Here is a 19507-nt window from a genome sequence, read left to right on the forward strand (position 1 = left end):
TTGTTTTTCTCTTTCTGACTGACCTCACTCTGTATGACAGTCTCTATGTCTATCCACCTCACTACAAATAACTCAATTTCGTTTCTTTTTATTAAAGCCAACAAATTCTTTAACGTTAGCAGTTAAGGGTGGTTCCTGGCTCCCAGGCTGCTGTACTAAAAAGGTGTATCAAAACCTTATCTTCTAGAGCAGAAGCTAACACACCATTGTGAGGCAATTATACTTCAATGAAGATGTTTAAAAAAAAAAAAAAACTGGATTATGTAAGCTGTCAATAATACGCCACTTAATGTACAGCCCTCTGTCTCAAAAAACTTATATACACTGTGTCCTGACTTCTAAAGGGTGGAAAGGTTCTCAGAGCATCCTGAAATGGTCTTCCTGGGTTATAATCCTCAAATTTGGCTTGAATAAAATTTTCCTATTCCTTCTTAAAAAAAAAACAAAAAACAAAAAAAACCTTATCTTCTGGACAGAGATTCAGAGATTTAAGGTATCCACAGACAAGTTTCAAGAAATCTATAAACCCCTTAAAATTGTATGCAAAGTTTTGGTTAAACGTGCATATGTGCATTTTTATGAGAAGGCCCATAGCTTTCCTCAGGTTCTCAGAGATCCCTGATCAACCACTCCTACCCCCAAAGAAAGCCAAGAATCATTACATTATATTAATAAAAACTCCCAGATGGTGCGTGTGTTGGGGATGGGATAGGAACCACGACGCCCAGGAGTACAGGAAGTCACAAAATACAATTTATCTAAAATTATTATAACATAGAAAATAGCTTTGCAAAGAGCTTATGTAAAATGGCTTCCAAACTGTAGCTACTAACATATTTGAAAAACCAGGAATCTACATGGATTCAGAAATATTCACAGACAGGAACCTCCATACAAAGGGTTAGTTAGGTGCTCTCATTTGAGAGTTAAAATTAACTGTTCAATTCCACCTTATTGTATTTCTCTTTTGACTAAAAGTCTCATATTTTTGTGCCACCTGAATTAAGTCTGTATTTCCAACTCTGGATAATATAACATCTGGATAAGAATAGCTTAACATTTCTCCAGCAAGTGATCAGAAGAGACTCTACCAGTCCTTTGTGACTTCAAGTAGCTTCATATTAAAGCAGAGTAATAAATAATCTCTCTTTGGTGGATGAAATATTAAGAGTTATACTGAATCCTTAAAATGGCACCCCTTTAAGAAAATATATTCATTATCTTATCCAAAGAGTTTGCTTTGTAAAACAAATCAAAATGAGGGACAAAGTGTAATTCTGGCATACTTTCTGACATCAGTAATTTCTAGAAACCAGATAAGAGATTCAAATTCTAGCCAACCATGAAAAATTGTAATTTTTAGATGTATGATAAAAAAAAGTATATATCACTAGAAGCTGTAAGGATATTTCATATCCTGTAAACAACAAGTACGAAAGTTTCTGTTTGTATTCAGGTTTTCAAGATACTTACCCTATCATCAATTATTACCAAATCTTTTGGTTCTGTTCTATCAATTTTCAAAACACGATATTTTGTTTCTGCATGATTGCTCCCAACTAGAAAGTATCTCTATAAATAAAAAGAAATGTCATTAGTTTTTTAAGGCAGTTTGCCTTGTACACATTTTATAGTCACTTCAGTTTTTTAAATTAAATACAGTAAAGTCAGGTTACTTTTTAAAAGAAATATTTCTGTTAAGTATATCTGGCAGATTAAAGAAAGGCTGATTCTAAAAGGTCAACTTTAAAATTGAAATATTCGTAGTGGTGTCATGATAAGCATCAGTCTGATATTTAAAATGTACCCAGTAACCAGGTCAGATGAATTTAATTATATTATACAGAGATTAACCTAACTGATTGGAGACTGATGTTTCAACTTTACCAGGAAGCAGCAGCTCTGGTAAGAATTAGAAAGCTCAACATATAATTAGGAATGCTTAGACAATTATAGCTAATTGATATAAATCAATATCAAATATTGACATTTTAATCAAATAAATCTTTACAAATTTTCTGTAGAAGACTAAAAATGACTTTAGTATAACAACTATAAAAATCCACCCCTAAGTCCTATAAAAGATTAAAATGAGTGTACTTTCCCAAATGGCTTTTTATAGATAAGCTATAGGAAATAATTAGTATTCCTTCTTTTCTGACACACTTCCTTGGAGTGTGTGTAAAAATACAGAAAAATAATCATTCTACATTCAAAGAAAATGCTTTTAAGAAAACCTAAACCAGATGAGTAAGTTTTGAATTGTGTTTAAGAAAATAAGTAAAACTCCACTAGGAAAAATAAATTATTTAAAGATATTTTGCTTCAAAAAAGTCCTTTGAAGTGACACTTTTTCAACACTGCAAAAATTGAGAACACATTGCCACCATCAACTGGCATCTAACTGTCTCATAGGTCACATAAGATACAGATACACAAAGCAATTAAATAACAAATAAGATTCTCTAGATTAATGGCCAAACTGAAGTATGTAGACCACAGGATCTCAGAGCAGGAAAGATTAATGTTGGGTACTACAGATGCAGAAAATGTCAGAGGAGTTAAGACTTGAATTGAGCCTCAAAGGATGGGGAAGATTTTTTAAAGTAAGAATTTATAACATAAGATATGTAAAACAGAATATAAGCACTTGGTTATATTGTTTTAATGCTAAATCTGTAGAAATAGATGGATTTTTAAATTATTAAGTATATATCTGTTTATAAAGATCTCACCTAGACTTCCACATTATAAAGAACAAAACTCTATGTTAAAAGATGATGGCTTAGCCCAGACTTAAGGGGAAAGCTAACCAAAATACTGAATCCCTCATCTCCTAGGGAGAGGTAGAGTCTGGATGACGGTACCAATTATCATGAGGTAGAAATAAAGCAATTATAATAAAAATTAGTAAACTAATTCGAGACATCCAGTGACCAGGATGCACTGGGGAAGCAGCTAGAAGGGCAAGCACACAGCGAGAGGGAGGAAGTCCAACGTTCTCGGGCTGACCTCAGTGAATTCCTCCCTGAGACCCTACCCACCCCTGAGAGGAGAGCAGGGTCACCAGCCTAATAAAAATCAACCTCAGAAGAATGGTTTGTAAACTATACATGTTTGTTAGCAGGAAAGGGAGCCACCTTCTTGAGGACTTGAGGAAAAACAGTTCCCAGGAAAGGAAATAGCAAGTGCAAAGACCTGAAAGGGGAAGAAGCTTGGCGAGTTTGTTAGAGGAACAAGATTAAAGGAGAAGATGCTCATAAAACACCTAACACAGTGAATAGTGTTCAACACAAAGAAGGCACTCAATGAGTGTTACTTCCTTTTCTTTGCTTTACTTTTTAAGATGTCAGCAAGTCTATGCCATTGTATTTGAGAAAAAGATCCCCAAAAAAGAGGAAAAAAGAGATACCCCAGAGGGGAAAAAAGCATATGCAAGACCGGAATGGAGCCAGAGTGGGAAAATGCACAGATCTATTAGTAACCAGTCTTTGTCCTCAGGAGAGATGAACATGCAAATTCACAACCCTGAATAGACGTCTGAACTGGACGTGATGACAACACAGGAAGGGCACTTCACTCATTTGGGGAGGGTCAGAGCAAGCTAGCCGGAGAGGCTGGTGTTGTCCTGATGCTGAGTGTGGCCTTGAAGGACCTCTAGACAGGACCTGATGTACTGAGCCAAGATAGGGCACATGACACCCACCCCCTCCTCCTGCCCCCGCCAAAGAACTTTTGCTTATATCTGAATTTAGCACTTCCTCTGGGCACCTTGTCCAAATTTGTTTGGGGCAGGTCTGCCCCCTTCACCTAAATATAAGCAGCTCAGGAGTCTGGGGCTAACCCCCTAACCCCTGTGGTTTTTAATTCTAGTCTAGTAGCACAATCTGGTTCCACAGGCACTGGGTAAATTAGTCCACTCACCACGGACTAATCATTTAATCTGCTGGGTAGCTTTCTACAACATTTATACTAACCCATCTTGTTTGGTTACCTACACAGAAAGGCAGCCCTTTTAAGTCAACCACTCAGTAAAAGGAGGCACATCACAGCTTTAAGAGAGGGAAAATCCCTGAGTGAAATTCCTAGAATTTCAATAGATCCTAGGGAATCTAAAGATGAACTGTAGTAGGACTATGATTTGGCAGTTTGTAATAAAAAGACAGATATAAATCCTGGGATGCAAGTGGGCAAATGCACTATTGGCCTTTGGAGCACACACAGGAGGGCAGATCTACACCCCTCTTATCCAGACCCTTGCATGAAGTCTACTCCACGAAGCAGAGGGGCCAAGGCAAAAATCCAAAGAATTCAGAAGCAGATCGGAGTGGGGAGAAAGAAACGGAAAGCAGTACAACTATCCACATTCTCTTTTTTTTTTTTTTTTAAGGAGAAAAAAACAGTTTATTAACACATGCATCGTGCCTACACGTGGAAGAACTCAGCAATGAGTAACTCAAAGGGGTGGTCAGAACTTGAGCGTATATATAGCATCGTGACAAGGGACCTCTGGGACAACATTAACGCACCACATTCTCTATTAAAGTGGTCTAAGAATCTTGAAAATGTTTTGTGCCGAGAGGAGCGACCTCTTGTGGATCCAGTTGAGTGAGAAAGAAAACCAGAGCTCTCAGCTGTGCACAGAATCACTCTCCTGCACTGCCCTCTGGTGGGCGGTTCACCATCGACCTTCACACCAAATTTTTAAGAAGTAACTTTTCCAGAAAGGCCTTATTTCTACTTGGTTTTATTTCCATCTTGTTAAATAAATCAGCTCTATAATTATGTATATACTTAGGCTTTATTATATTTAATATTATGCTTCAAAATGAATTTCAGCATTTGGGGGCTTAAAAATTGCCCTGAAATATCTTTTCCTTAAATTCTTCTCCACTGCTGACTTTTTCTAATTTTTTTATTTTGAAGATTTTCAAACCCACAGTAAAATGAACAGAATAGTACAATGAAAACCCATATACCACTCACCTAGATGCACCAATTGTTAATGTTTTGCTACATTTGTTTTCTCCCTCCTTCCTTCTTGAGATAAGCTTTTTTCCTTCTGAACCACGTGAAAAACCAGTTGCAGGTATCATAATACACCATCCCTAAAAACCTCAACTTGTATTTCCTAAAAACAAGGACATACTCCCACATAATCATAACACCACTGATACAATATTACCTATATACAATCCATCAGATTTCCCCAAATAGCTGGCTTAAAAAACAAAAAACAAAACGGAATTCAATCAAGGATCCTGCATTGCATCTGGTTACCAGGTCTTATTTATTTATTTATTTTATTTTTGGCTGCGTTGGGTCTTTGTTGCTGCGTGCAGGCTTTCTCTAGTTGCGCCGAGCGGGGGCTACTCTTTGTTGCGGTGCGTGGGCTTCTCATTGCGGTGGCTTCTCCTGTTGCGGAGCACAGGCTCTAGCACACGGGCTTCAGCAGTTGTGGCTCTCAGGCTCAGTAATTGTGGCTCGCAGGCTCTAGAGTGCAGGCTCAGTAGCTGTGGCGCACGGGCTTAGTTGCTCCGTGGCATGTGGGATCTTCCCGGACCAGGGCTCAAACCCGTGTCCCCTGTATCGGCAGGCGGATTCTTAACCACTGCGCCACCAGGGAAGTCCCAGGTCTTTTTTTAAAAATGTCTTTTAAACTAGAACAGTCTCTCTGCCTTTACTTTCAAAGACTGTCTTTCAGAACATTTTTAAAGGTTCACATTTTTAACACCAATTTTCCTGGTTCCCTATTGACATCATTCACTTGGCCATTTACCAGTGAATGTCTCATATGCGCCAGGCACTGGGCTAGACACCTAAGGACAAAGATAAATTGAAGATAGATTTTGGGCATAGAACTTGCTAATGGATTAAACTGGAAAAGAAGGAGTAATCAATCCAATTACTTTTGCTTGATGAGCAACTAGCTACATGGTGGTGCCATTTACGGATGTAGGCTTGACTGGAGAAGAAGCAGGTTTGAAGGAAAAACAAGATTTCTGTTTACAACATTCCCAAAGGGATCAAGTGGGAACTGAGTCTGGAGCTTAGAGGAGAGATTTCAGAGGGTGTCATCAGCACATAAACTGCATTTAAAGTGAAGTAGCCAAAAAAAAAAAAAAAAAAAAAACCAAAAAAACAAACAAAAACACCCCTAACCTGAGGCAATCTAAATAAAATTATTTAGAGGCTGAATATGGAGAAGGAACCTGCTGGGAAGACTGAGAGGAAGGACCACTGATTGGAAAAAACCCCAGGACAGCTAGAGTCATCAAAGCAAAGGAAGGACATGATTTGGAAAAGAAGGGAGCGGTCACTGCCACATCAAATGCTGCTGAGAGGTCAAGAAAGATGAGGACAGAGAAGCGTCCAGGGGGTCTGACAATAGGAGCTTGTGAGTGGCTGTTCCAGGGGCAAGGGGCAGTCCCCGTGAAGCAGGGGCAAAATCCACAGCAGAGCTGGGTGGAGAGCAAATGGGTAGCTTCCCGGGTAAAGACAGAGGACTGAACACCTCTGTTCCTCCCAGAAATGTTACAAAAATCATGATAGTTTTTTACGGTCATTTTTTTTAGACATAAGCCCCAAGGGCAAGAGAAAGAGTGAAGTAGCAGCAAAAAAATCATTTGAAACTGAAAAGCATGCCCAAGAAAGCAGTGGGGAGTCAAGAAGCAGTCCAATTTATACTACAGAATCTCCAAAGGCACGGAAATTTGTGGCATCTTTTATCTCTGGAGGTAGGAGTGTAAAATTTCGGAAAACTGAAGCTAAAAAGGAGCTAGCACAGCTTCTAAAGAGGAAAAAAAAAGGCTTCAAACTAAAGATCAAGAATAGTGCAACTCTGGGACTTCCCTGGTGGCTCAGTGGTTAAGAATCCGCCTGCCAATGCAGGAGACACGGGTTCGAGCCCTGGTCCAGGAAGATCCCACATGCCGTGGAGCAAATAAGCCCGTGCGCCACAACTACTGAGCCTGCGAGGCACAACTGCTGAGCCCACGTGCCACATTACTGAAGCCCGCACGCCTAGAGCCCATGCTCTGCAACAAGAGAAGCCACCGCAATAAGCCTGTGCACTGCAATGAAGAGTAGCCCCCACTCACCACAACTAGAGAAAGCCCGCACGCAGCAACAAAGACCCAACGCAGCCATAAATAAATAAATAAATGAATGAATGAATGAACACTAGAAAGTCTCCACAGCAACACTGAAGGTGGAAGACAGGGACATAATGCCTTCAAATTTTTAAGGGAAAATTAATTTCAATCTTTAATTCAATATTAAACCTATCAATCAAACCTGAGGGTAGGATAAGGACATTTTCAGAAATGTATGGGCTCAAAAAAATTCCTGTCCATGAACCCTTTTGAAACAGGAGGGAAGGGGGTAGAGCACAACCTTTAAAAGAATGACATAGCTCGAGGACATGACATAAACTGATTAGAACCAAATAGGTCCAGGATGGCAGATGAGTCGACTTCCACTAGACTTGAGCCTCAGTATACGTGCATTGTAACACATCAGCAAGCTAAATGACACACCCACAAGCACCATGACAGTTCCAAGACCATAAAGGTCAAAAAGTGGGCGGTGGCCCAATTCCTGGAAATCCCCACCCCTTCCTCAAAATAGCTGGAACACTCCTCCTACCCATTAGCCTATGAAATTATCCACCCCTAAACTGACAACCCTGTACCCTGGTGCCTCTCTTGCCTTCTGAGATGGCGCACACTCTGTCTGTGGAGTGTGTTTCCCTCTAAATAAATCCACTTCTTACCTATCAACCTGTCTCTCCCTGAATTCTTTCTGCGATGAGACATCAAGAACCTGAGCTTCATTAAGTCCTGAGACCAGGGTGTGATCTCAGTTAAAAGACTGTGGGTTCAAGTCCCAACCTGGGTTTTGTCTGGATTCGAGTCCCGGCCTGTGGGTTCAAGTCCCAATCTGAGTTACACAGTTTCACTTTCTCATGAAGCAACTGAAGGAGGTGCTCCACCAAAATGAGAGCATAAATCAAGAAAGAAAAAAATACAGGCTCTGGGAAAGTCAGGAGATCATCACAAGAGAGGTTGCTGAATGATGGTCTAGGGAGATCCAGGATGGCGGCTGTGCTGGAGGCCTTGGGAGCAACCAGTCCAGATTTGAGCCACTGCTTCAAGAAGATGAAGCCAGTAAGAATACCTAACATGCGTGAATGTGCCGAGAAGAGACTTACATATCTGGAAAGTTGGGGTTAAATTCATTGTAAGTTCTTAGTAATAACTCGAGATTGTAGGAAGAAGGAAAGGTCATCTCAAGTACTGGCAGTCTGAAGTTCAAATGGTGAAGGTGAAAAAGGAGGTAAATAAAATGCCCAAAAGCAACCGGGAAGGAAAAGGGAGCAATAATTGGAGTGTACAAGACTTCCATAGATCAGGCACGCATCAGCTAGACTGCCTGAATGCATGCATACACGCGGATGAGGAGAATCGACTCCACGGGGGAGAACATCTGTGTATGTTAGTAGATTCGTTGGGGGGTGGCGGTTTGGCAAGAACTGGGGTGGAAAATTAGGATACCAAAAAAAGCTACCTTAAAATGCCTATTAAGATAGAAGATGATCTGACCTGGCTCTCTTCTGAAAGTTAAGTATCAAGAAAAAGCTTAAGATTTCAATATGTAGCTTTAACAGTGGTGACTTGGTTTAAAGATGAATGTCTTTCTAAAATATATACCTGAACTCCAAATGGAATACAATAGGTAATCCACTTAACAGGAAATTCGGTATCTACTAACATTATCATCTCCTTTGATAATGACAGGCTAATTAATCACTCACTTTTCAGCTGAGGGAAGAAAAATCAGCCTCCTTGAAAGAGGAGACATTTTAGGTTGTCTGACAGCTTCTATTAATGCTAAACTTCACTTGAACTTTCAGAATAAAGGTATTATTTTTAAAGATCATCACGAAGTTACTTCTCACAATCTTTAACAGTTTTGCAGGCCTGCCACCTCTCTGATTCCAGCAATCCCACAACGGGTAACACAGCCCAGAAAGAGAAAGGAGCCTCTGATACTCAGAGAGGGATGTCGCCAAGTTCACACTCTTCACAGCTTCAGGGCTTTACTGATGGGCAAGTGTCAAATCACCTCTAGAAACAAGTGGAAACTTTGTCACCTCCAACCACATCTTCTAAATCTGCTATCATCACCATGATTCTCTCTCCAATTTATATCATTTGGTTCCTAGTTCCACAGTCCCTTAGTGAACCACATCCTATGCTGTCCTCTCCTATCCCCTAATTCCCAAATCAAGACTAATATCAAGGGCTAATTAAATAAGGTACATTCCTCATGAAGTGGTTCTTACTTATTTTATTCTATTTCGTGTGATGGGGTGGGGAGGAGGGAGAAGCTTCCTTAAATCTTTTTAGAACGAGGCAGGAGTTAAATAAACACAAAGATACATACATACACACTAACAATTCTGAGCTAGCAAAAGTAAAAATTATCTTAACAGCTTCACTCCCACAAAACACATGCAGACACAAAAATCATGCAGACACAAAAATCTGCCACAGTTCTGTTCAGCTACCAATTTTAAAGTTAACTTCTATGTGTTCATTTCTTTGTTATGAAATGGTCACTTATTGCAATGATAAGACCCCTAGAGCATCATGGATTAAGGGCTAGAAACTGGAAATCATCTAAGGTAAACTGCAGGTTTTTTTCCAGGATAACTTCAGATTGCTAAATCACCTGTGGGCAACTCCTGGTTGCACTGGGGTGTATGAGCATCAGGGCTGGATCTGGCCTTAGTTTATCTGTAGGCCTGGGTCACATGAGCCAAAGGACAACATGAAGGTGCTGAGTGCCAGAGAGAACAGGTAAAGCTTTGGAGGAAGCAGAAACTTCCCAAGGCCAGAACTGTATCTCCTGCACGCTATCTAGCAACCCATCTCCCTTTCCTCTCCAAACAGTCCTCAAAATCCACCTCTAAACACAAGGTGACAATGCCAACATGAACCTCACCTCCGGGCAATTCTACCGAATTACCCTTCTAAACGAAGGCTCAGTACAAGAGGCACACTATCTTGCTCACTGTCTCTTTTGTTCCTCAATGTGTCCCCTAACTCCTTCACAACCAATTAATACCCTCCCCACCAACCAAAACAAGAATGCCCATTTTTTTCATACACTTGTCGACAATGACTTTGGTCAATCTTTCCAATCTTTGCCATGCTGACAAGTGAAAAATGGGAATCTATTTTCACATTATTGCTTTAATTAGTAGCAAGTTGAACATCATTTCATATTCATACATTTTTGGCAAATCACCTATTCAGGTCCTTGTCCTTTTTTGTCAGGTGTTTTATTTTTCAGATTGTTTTATAAAAAAAAAAAAATTTGTATATAAGGATATACTGCTTTATCTATTGTTCAGGCTACTAATACTTCTTCCATAGTCTTTTGACTATTTTTTTACTTAGATTTATAGTTTTAAATGCTTTATATTAGAAAAAAAAAATTAAGTCAATGATCTAAATTTGTACCTTATGAAGCTAAAACAAATGAACTGATTAACCCAAAATCTATAAGAGGAAGAGGCTTATCCATAAGCCTAAGAGCAAAAATTGATTAAACAGAAAACAAACAATAGAGAAATTAACCAAGTCAGAAGTTGGTTCTTTCAAAAGGGTAATAAAATTGATAAATGCCTAGCAAGGTGGATCCAAAAAAATGATAAAGAACACAAAACACCAATGTCAGGAATGAAAGAAGGAGCTTCACTACAAATCCTATAGAGATCAAAAGGTTAATAAGGGAATATTATGAACAACTTGATGCCAGTAAATTCAACAACTAAGATGAAATGGAAAATTTTACTGAAAAACACAACTTATCAGAAGTGATTCAAGACCCACTGAAACTCTGCATAGCCCTATACCTACTATAAAAAATGATTCATTATCAAAATTTGCCCAACAAAGCAACTCCAAGTCCAAATGCTTTCAGTAGTAAATTCTAGCAAACTTTAAAAAAAATCAAACAGGAAGGAGACCAAGATGGCAGAATAGGAGGATGCAGAGCTCACCTCTCCCCATGAACACACCAAAAATATATCTATATGTGGAACAATTCTCACTGAAAACAAACTGGAGACTGGCAGAAAGACTCTTACACAGCCAAGACTCTAAGAATGAGCACATGGTGTCGAGTAGGAAGGGAAGAGAAGCAATCAGTTTGGGGCCTGGGCCCCTGGGAGGGGACACAGAAGAGGAGGGGGGTTACATGGGCTTGGAGGTATCCTCCCCAGCGGGTGAGCAGTTCAAACCACATATTGGGCACCCCAGCCCTGGGGTCTGACACCAGGAAGACAAGTCCTCTTAACTGGTTTGAAAACCAGTGGGACTGACAGCAGGGCTGTAAAAACCTAGACTCCACTTGTGAAGAGCACACACATGCTCGCTTACTCCTGAAACAAGGCAGAGGAAGCGGATTGAAACTGACCAGGATTCTGGCCAGCTTCCCACGACCGTGCGCTGGCCTGAGCTAAGCACTGGCTCCAGACTCCCTTGCTCTATGGAACACTAGGGTAAAGGTTGCGGCAACTGAGGAGGGTGTGCAACTCTGGGGGACAGAGCCAGCTTGGACCAGCAGGACATCTGAATGGGACAAGGGCAGCCACTCCTGGTGCTCATGGAGGCAAAAAATTGGAAGCAATATGGAACTCTGACTGCTGTGCTGAGATTGCCCTAGTGTGCCCTGACCTACAGCAGGCGCCCACTCTGGCCCCTCTTTCTCCAGCACTGCTCCCCTCTGGGGTGAAGGTGCCAAAGCTGGGAGGGGGCAGAGCACACACTTAGAGGCAACAGAACCAGCTCAGACCTGACCCTCCAGCAACTTGGGATCTGACCCCACCACCGATAGGGTGGTGTAGACCAATGAGCAGAGAGAAGCCCTGGTTCACACTTGGCTGTGGCTCCAACCCCTCCATCCCCAGGCCCACCTCTTACCAAGGTGATAGCTACCAGCACACCATGGAGGAAGACATGACTCATGCTCACAACAGATCTAGCTCTCGCACCAAAGCCACTGGGTACATGCAGACTGTATAGGGACACTCCCACAAAAGGACACCATTCAATACCAGGCTAGGTAACTATTTCACCTAATTTCATAGGGCAGAGAAAGTTAAGTGAAATGAGAAGATAGAGGAATTTCTTTCAACTAAAAGAACGAGGGAAAAAAACACAAAAAACAACTGAAGAAACACAGGTAAGTAATTTACCAGACAAAGTTCAAACTATTAGTAATAAGAATGCTAACTGAACTAGGGAAAAGAATAGATGAACAAACTGAGAATTTTAACAAGGAACTAGAAAATATAAAAAGAAAACCAGTCAGAACAAAAGAATATAATAACTGAAAAGCACTAAAAGGAATTAACAGCAGACTAGATGATGCAGAAGAACGCATAAGTGATCTGGAATATAGTATAATGCAAATCACCCAATCTAGGAAGTAAAAAGAAAAAAAAAAGCAAATTTAAAAAATGAAAACAGTTTAAGGAACCTCTGAAACAACATCAAGTGTACAAATATTCACATTATAGAGGTGCCAGAGGAAAAGAGAGAAAGGGGTCAAAAATGTATTTGAGAAAAAAAAAAAAAATGTATTTGAGGGACTTCCCTGGTGGTCCAGTGGTAAAGAATCCGCCTTACAATGCAGGGGTCACGGGTTCAATCCCTGATCAAGGAACTAAGATCCCACATGCGGCGGCGTGCTAAGCCCATGCACCACAACTACTGAGCTGGCATGCCTCAACTAGAGAGGCTGCGTGCCACAAACTACAGAGCTCATGTGCTCTGGAACCTGCACACCACAACTACAGAGCTGACACACCCTGGAGACTGCGTGCCACAACTAGAGAAGAGAAAACCCACATGCCACAACTAGAGAGAAGCCCACGTGCCGCAAAGAGCCCGCGCGCCACAATGAAAGATCCCACATGCCTCAATGAAGATCCCACATGCTACAACTAAGACCCAATGCAGCCAAAAATAAATTTTAAAAAAATAAATAATAAATAAATCTTTTTTAAAAAATGTATTTGATGAAATTGACTGAAAATTTCTTGAACTTGAAGAAGAAACAGATATCCAGGCACAGGAATCACAGAGTCCCCAAAAAGATGAAGCCAAAGAGACCCACACCAAGACATATCACAATTAAAATGGCAAAAGTTAAAGAAAAAAAGAGAATTCTAAAGGTAGCAAGAGAAAAACAAGGTGTCACACACAAAGGAAATCTGATATGATTATCAGCTGATTTTCCTGCATAAACTTTGCAGGCCACAGGGAGTTGCATTATATATTTAAAATGCTGAAAAGGAAAAACCTGTAACTGAGAATACTCTACCCAGCAAGATTATCATTCAGAATTGAAGGAGAGATAAAGAACTTCTTAGGCAAGCAAAAACTAAAACAGTTCATCAATACTAAACCTATCCTAAAAAAAATGTTAAAGGGTCTTCTCTAAGTGGAAAAGAAAAGGCTACAACAAGTAAGAATCTATAAGAAAGGAAAAAATCACAATAGGAAAGAAATATATAGTAAAGACTGTGGATCAATCACTTAAATAAGCTAGTATAAAGATTAAAAGACAAAAAAAATTGTGAAATCAACTATAACTACAACAAACAGTTAAGGGATAAACATGAAGATATAAAACATGACATCAAAACACAAAACACAAAACGTGAGGAGGAGAGTAAAAATATATAGACCTTTAGAATGTGTTTGAACTTAAATGACTACCAGTTTAAAACAAGTAGATATAGTCAATGTGTCAACATATATGAACCACATGGTAACCGCAAATCAAAAACCTAAAATAGATACATAAAAATGATCAAGAAAGAAACACAAGCATACCACTAAAGAAACTATCAAACCACAAGGAAAGAAACTAAAAGAAGAAGAGAGAAGAACTACAAAAACAACCAGAAACAAGTAACAAAATGGCAGTTAAGTACAAACCTATCAATAATCACTTTAAATGTCAATGGACTTGGGCTTCCCTGGTGGCGCAGTGGTTGAGAATCTGCCTGCTAATGCAGGGGCCATGGGTTCGAGCCCTGGTCTGGGAAGATCCCACATGCCACAGAGCAACTGGGCCCGTGAGCCACAACTACTGAGCCTGCGCATCTGGAGCCTGTGCTCCGCAACAAGAGAGGCCGCGATAGTGAGAGGCCCGCGCACCGCGATGAAGAGTGGCCCCCGCTTGCCGCAACTAGAGAAAGCCCTCGCACAGAAACGAAGACCCAACACAGCCAAAAATAAAAAAACTTAAAAAAATAAAAAAAGTCAGTGGACTGGACTTCCCTGGTGGCGCAGTGGTTAAGAATCTGCCTGCCAAGGCAGGAGACCCAGGTTCAAGCCCTGGTCTGGGAAGATCCCACATGCCGCGGAGCGAATAAGCCCAAGCACCACAGCTACCGAGCCTGCGCTCTAGAGCCTGTGAGCCACAACTACTGAGCCTGTGTGCCACAACTACTGAAGCCTGTGCACCTAGAGCCTGTGCTCCGCAACAAGAGAAGCCACCTCAATGAGAAGCCCGCACACCGCAATGAAGAGTAGCCCCCACTCACCTCAACTAGAGAAAGCCCGTGCGCAGCAACAAAGACCCAACACAGCCAAAAATTAAAAAAAAAAAAAAAGTCAATGGACTAAATGCTCCAATCAAAAGACACAGGGTGCCTGATCAGATTAAAAAACAAGACCCATCCATATGAGGCCCACAAGACACTCACTTCAGAGCTAAAGAAACACACAGATTGAAAATGAACAGCTGGAAAAATATTTCATGCAAATGAAAACAAGAAAGCTGGGGTAGTAATACTCATATCAGACAAAATAGACTTTGAAACAGAGTCTATAACAAAAGACAAAGAAGGGCATTATATAACGATAAAGGGAGGTCTGGGCAAGATGGCAGAAGAGTAAGACGCGGAGATCACCTTCCTTCCCACAGATACAGTAGAAATACATCTACACGTGGAACTGCTCCTACAGAACACCCACTGGACGCTGGCAGAAGACGTCAGACCTCCCAAAAGGCAAGAAAATCCCCACGTACTTGGGTAGGGCAAAATAAAAAAGAAATAACAGAGACAAAAGAATAGGGAGGGGACCTGTACCAGTGGGAGGGAGCTGTGAAGGAGGAAAGGTTTCCACACACTAGGAAGCCCCTTCCCAGGCAGAGACTGAGGGTGGCAGAGGGGGGAAGCTTCAGAGCCACGGAGGAGAGCACAGCCACAGGGGTGCGGAGGGAAAAGCGAAGAGATTCCCGCACGGAGGATCGGTGCCGAGCAGCACTCACCAGCCCGAGAGGCTTGTCTGCTCAGCTGCCAGGGCGGGCGGGGGCTGGGAGCTGAGGCTCAGGCTTCGGTGCTAGCCAGGAGGGAGTCCGGGAAAAAGTCTGCAGCTGCCGAAGAGGCAAGAGACTTTTTCTTGCCTCTTTGTTTTGTGGCGCGCAAGAAGAGGGGATTCAGAGCGCCGCCTAAACGAGCTCCAGAGACGGGCGTGAGCCACGGCTATCAGCGCGGATCCCACAGCAACAAGGGCGCAGAGGGAAAAATGGAGAGATTCCCGCACATAGGCTCAGCGCCGAGCAGCACTCACCAGCCCAAGAGGCTTGTCTGCTCACCCGCTGGGGCGGGCGGGGCTGGGAGCTGAGGCTCGGGCTTCGGTCAGATCGCAGGGAGAGGACTGGGGTTGGCGGCATGAACACAGCCTGAAGGGGGCTAGTGCACCACAGCTAACCGGGAGGGAGCCCGAGAAAAAGTCTGCAGCTGCCGAAGAGGCAAGAGACTTTTTCTTGCCTCTTTGTTTCGCGGTGCGCAAGGAGAGGGGATTCAGAGCGCTGCCTAAACGAACTCCAGAGACGGGCGCGAGCCGCGGTCATCACCGCGGACCCCAGAGGCGGGCGCGAGCCGCGGCTATCAGCACGGACCCCAGAGACGGGCGCGAACCGCGGTTATCAGTGCGGACCCCAGAGACGGGCAAGAGACGCTAAGGCTGCTTCTGCCGCCACCAAGAAGCCTGTGTGCGAGCACAGGTCACTCTCCACACCGCCCCTCCCGGGAGCCGGTGCAGCCAGCCACTGCCAGGCTCCCGTGATCCGGGGACAACTTCCCTGGGAGAACGCAGGGCGCACCTCAGGCTGCTGCAACGTCACGCCGGCCTCTGCCGCCGCAGGCTCGCCCCGCATCCGTACCCCTCCCTCCACCCGTCCTGAGTGAGCCAGAGCCCCCGAAGCAGCTGCTCCTTTAACCCCGTTCTGTCTGGGCGGGGAACAGACGCCCACAGGCGACCTGCACGCAGAGGCGGGTCCAAATCCAAAGCTGAACCCTGGGAGCTGTAAGAACAAAGAAGAGAAAGGGAAATCTCTCCCAGCAGCCTCAGAAGCAGCGGATTAAAGCTCCACAAACAACTTGATGTGCCTCCATCTGTTGAATACCTGAATAGACAACGAATCATCCCAAATTCAGGAGGTGGACTTTGGGAGCAGGATATCTTAATTTTTCCCCTTTTCCTTTTTTTGTGAGTGTATATGTGTATGCTTCTGGGTGAGATTTTGTCTGTATAGCTTTGCTTTCACCATTAGTCCTAGGGTTAGGTCCGTCCGTTTTTTTTGTTGTTGTTTTGGGTTTTTTTTACTTAAAAAACTTTTTTTCCTAATAAATGTTTTCTTAATAATTTTTTCCTTATTTTCTATTTTTAGAAATTAAAAAAAATTTTAATAAGTTTATTCATATTTTTTATTTTAAAAAATTAAATTTTCTTAAGAAATTTTTTCTTAATTTTTTTCTTATTCTTTCTTATAAAAAATTAATAAATCTATTTTTACAAATTAAAAAAAATTTTTTTCTTAATAAATTTTTTCTTAATAACTTTTTCTTAATTTTTATTATAATAGCTTTATTTTATTTTATTTTATCCTCTTTCTTTCTTTCTATTTTTTTCTCCCTTTTATTCTGAGCCGTGTGGATGAAAGGCTCTTGGTGCTCCAGCCAGGCATCAGGGCTGTGCCTCTGAGGTGGGAGAGCCAACTTCAGGACACTGGTCCACAAGAGACCTCCCAGCTCCACGTAATACCAAACGGCGAAAATCTCTCAGAGATCTCCATCTCAACATCAAGACCCAGCTTCACTCAGCGACCAGCAAGCTACAGTGCTGGACACCCTATGCCAAACAAACAACTAGCAAGACAGGAACACAGCCCCATTCATTAGCAGAGAGGCTGCCTAAAATCATAATAAGGCCACAGACACCCCAAAACACACCACCAGACGTGGACGTGCCCACCAGAAAGACAAGATCCAACCTCATCCACCAGAACACAGGCACTAGTCCCCTCCACCAGGAAGCCTACACAACCCACTGAACCAACCTTAGCCACTGGGGACAGATGCCAAAAACAACGGGAACTACGAACCTGCAGCCTGTGAAAAGGAGACCCCAAACACAGTAAGATAAGCAAAATGAGAAGACAAAAAACCACACAGCAGGTGAAGGAGCAGGGTCAAAACACAACAGACCTAACAAATGAAGAGGAAATAGGCAGTCTACCTGAAAAAGAATTCAGAATAATGATAGTAAGGATGATCCAAAATCTTGGAAATAGAATAGACAAAATGCAAGAAACATTTAACAAGGACGTAGAAGAACTAAAGAGGAACCAAGCAACGATGAAAAACACAATAAATGAAATTAAAAATACTCTAGACGGGATCAATAGCAGAATAACTGAGGCAGAAGAACGGATAAGTGACCTGGAAGATAAAATAGTGGAAATAACTACTGCAGAACAGAATAAAGAAAAAAGAATGAAAAGAACTGAGGACAGTCTCAGAGACCTCTGGGACAACATTAAACGCACCAACATTCGAATTATAGGGGTCCCAGAAGAAGAAGAGAAAAAGAAAGGGACTGAGAAAATATTTGAAGAGATTATAGTTGAAAACTTCCCTAATATGGGAAAGGAAATAGTTAATCAAGTCCTGGAAGCACAGAGAGTCCCATACAGGATAAATCCAAGGAGAAACACGCCAAGACACATATTAATCAAACTATCAAAAATTAAATATAAAGAAAACATATTAAAAGCAGCAAGGGAAAAACAACAAATAACACACAAGGGAATCCCCATAAGGTTAACAGCTGATCTTTCAGCAGAAACTCTGCAAGCCAGAAGGGAGTGGCAGGATATACTTAAAGTGACGAAGGAGAAAAACCTACAACCAAGGTTACTCTACCCAGCAAGGATCTCATTCAGATTTGATGGAGAAATTAAAACCTTTACAGACAAGCAAAAGCTGAGAGAGTTCAGCACCACCAAACCAGCTTTACAACAAATGCTAAAGGAACTTCTCTAGGCAAGAAACACAAGAGAAGGAAAACACCTACAATAACAAACCCAAAATATTTAAGAAAATGGGAATAGGAACATACATATCAATAATTACCTTAAATGTAAATGGATTAAATGCTCCCACCAAAAGACACAGACTGGCTGAATGGATACAAAAACAAGACCCATATATATGCTGTCTACAAGAGACCCACTTCAGACCTAGGGACACATACAGACTGAAAGTGAGGGGATGGAAAAAGATATTCCATGCAAATGGAAATCAAAAGAAAGCTGGAGTAGCAATTCTCATATCAGACAAAATAGACTTTAAAATAAAGACTATTACAAGAGACAAAGAAGGACACTATATAATGATCAAGGGATCGATCCAAGAGGAAGGTATAACAATTGTAAATATTTATGCACCCAACATAGGAGCACCTCAATACATAAGGCAAATACTAACAGCCATAAAAGGGGAAATCGACAGCAACACAATCATAGTAGGGGACTTCAACACCCTACTTTCACCAATGGACAGATCATCCAAAATGAAAATAAATAAGGAAACACAAGCTTTAAATGATACATTAAACAAGATGGACTTAATTGATATTTATAGGACATTCCACCAAAAAACAACAGAATACACATTTTTCTCAAGTGCTCATGGAACATTCTCCAGGATAGATCATATCTTGGGTCACAAATCAAGCCTTGGTAAATTTAAGAAAATTGAAATCGTATCAAGTATCTTTTCCGACCACAACGCTATGAGACTAGATATCAATTACAGGAAAAGATCTGTAAAAAATACAAACACATGGAGGCTACACAATACACTACTTAATAACAAAGTGATCACTGAAGAAATCAAAGGGGAAATCAAAAAATACCTAGAAACAAATGACAATGGAGACACGACGACCCAAAACCTATGGGATGCAGCAAAAGCAGTGCTAAGAGGGAAGTTTATAGCAATACAAGCCTACCTCAAGAAACAGGAAACATCTCGAATAAACAACCTAACCTCGCACCTAAAGCAATTAGAGAAAGAAGAGCAAAAAAACCCCAAAGCTAGCAGAAGGAAAGAAATCATAAAGATCAGATC

At 41.5% G+C, this 19507-nt stretch overlaps 1 protein-coding gene and 1 long non-coding RNA gene across 3 annotated transcripts in view; one reads left to right on the forward strand and one right to left on the reverse strand.

Moving 5' to 3' along the window:
• The window catches only part of LOC309667197, a 403215-nt gene extending 388871 nt beyond the window's left edge, over nucleotides 1-14344 (forward strand). The window contains exon 2 of the long non-coding RNA XR_014267610.1: nucleotides 14225-14344. This is a non-coding gene — a long non-coding RNA (uncharacterized lncRNA). The remainder of the gene's footprint in view (nucleotides 1-14224) is intronic.
• Nucleotides 1-19507, reverse strand: part of FIG4 (FIG4 phosphoinositide 5-phosphatase) — a 136656-nt gene that overhangs the window by 103144 nt on the left and 14005 nt on the right. For both annotated transcript variants that reach the window (XR_014267497.1, XM_082475147.1), the window contains exon 2: nucleotides 1474-1572. Coding sequence is in view for 1 of the 2 variants with exons in the window: in XM_082475147.1 (XP_082331273.1) it covers nucleotides 1474-1572 (99 nt within the window). In the remaining variant the exon portion in view is untranslated. The remainder of the gene's footprint in view (nucleotides 1-1473; nucleotides 1573-19507) is intronic.

The sequence above is a fragment of the Balaenoptera physalus genome (assembly GCF_965194825.1).
Source record: "Balaenoptera physalus genome assembly, chromosome: 9".
Taxonomy (NCBI): Eukaryota; Metazoa; Chordata; class Mammalia; order Artiodactyla; family Balaenopteridae; genus Balaenoptera; species Balaenoptera physalus.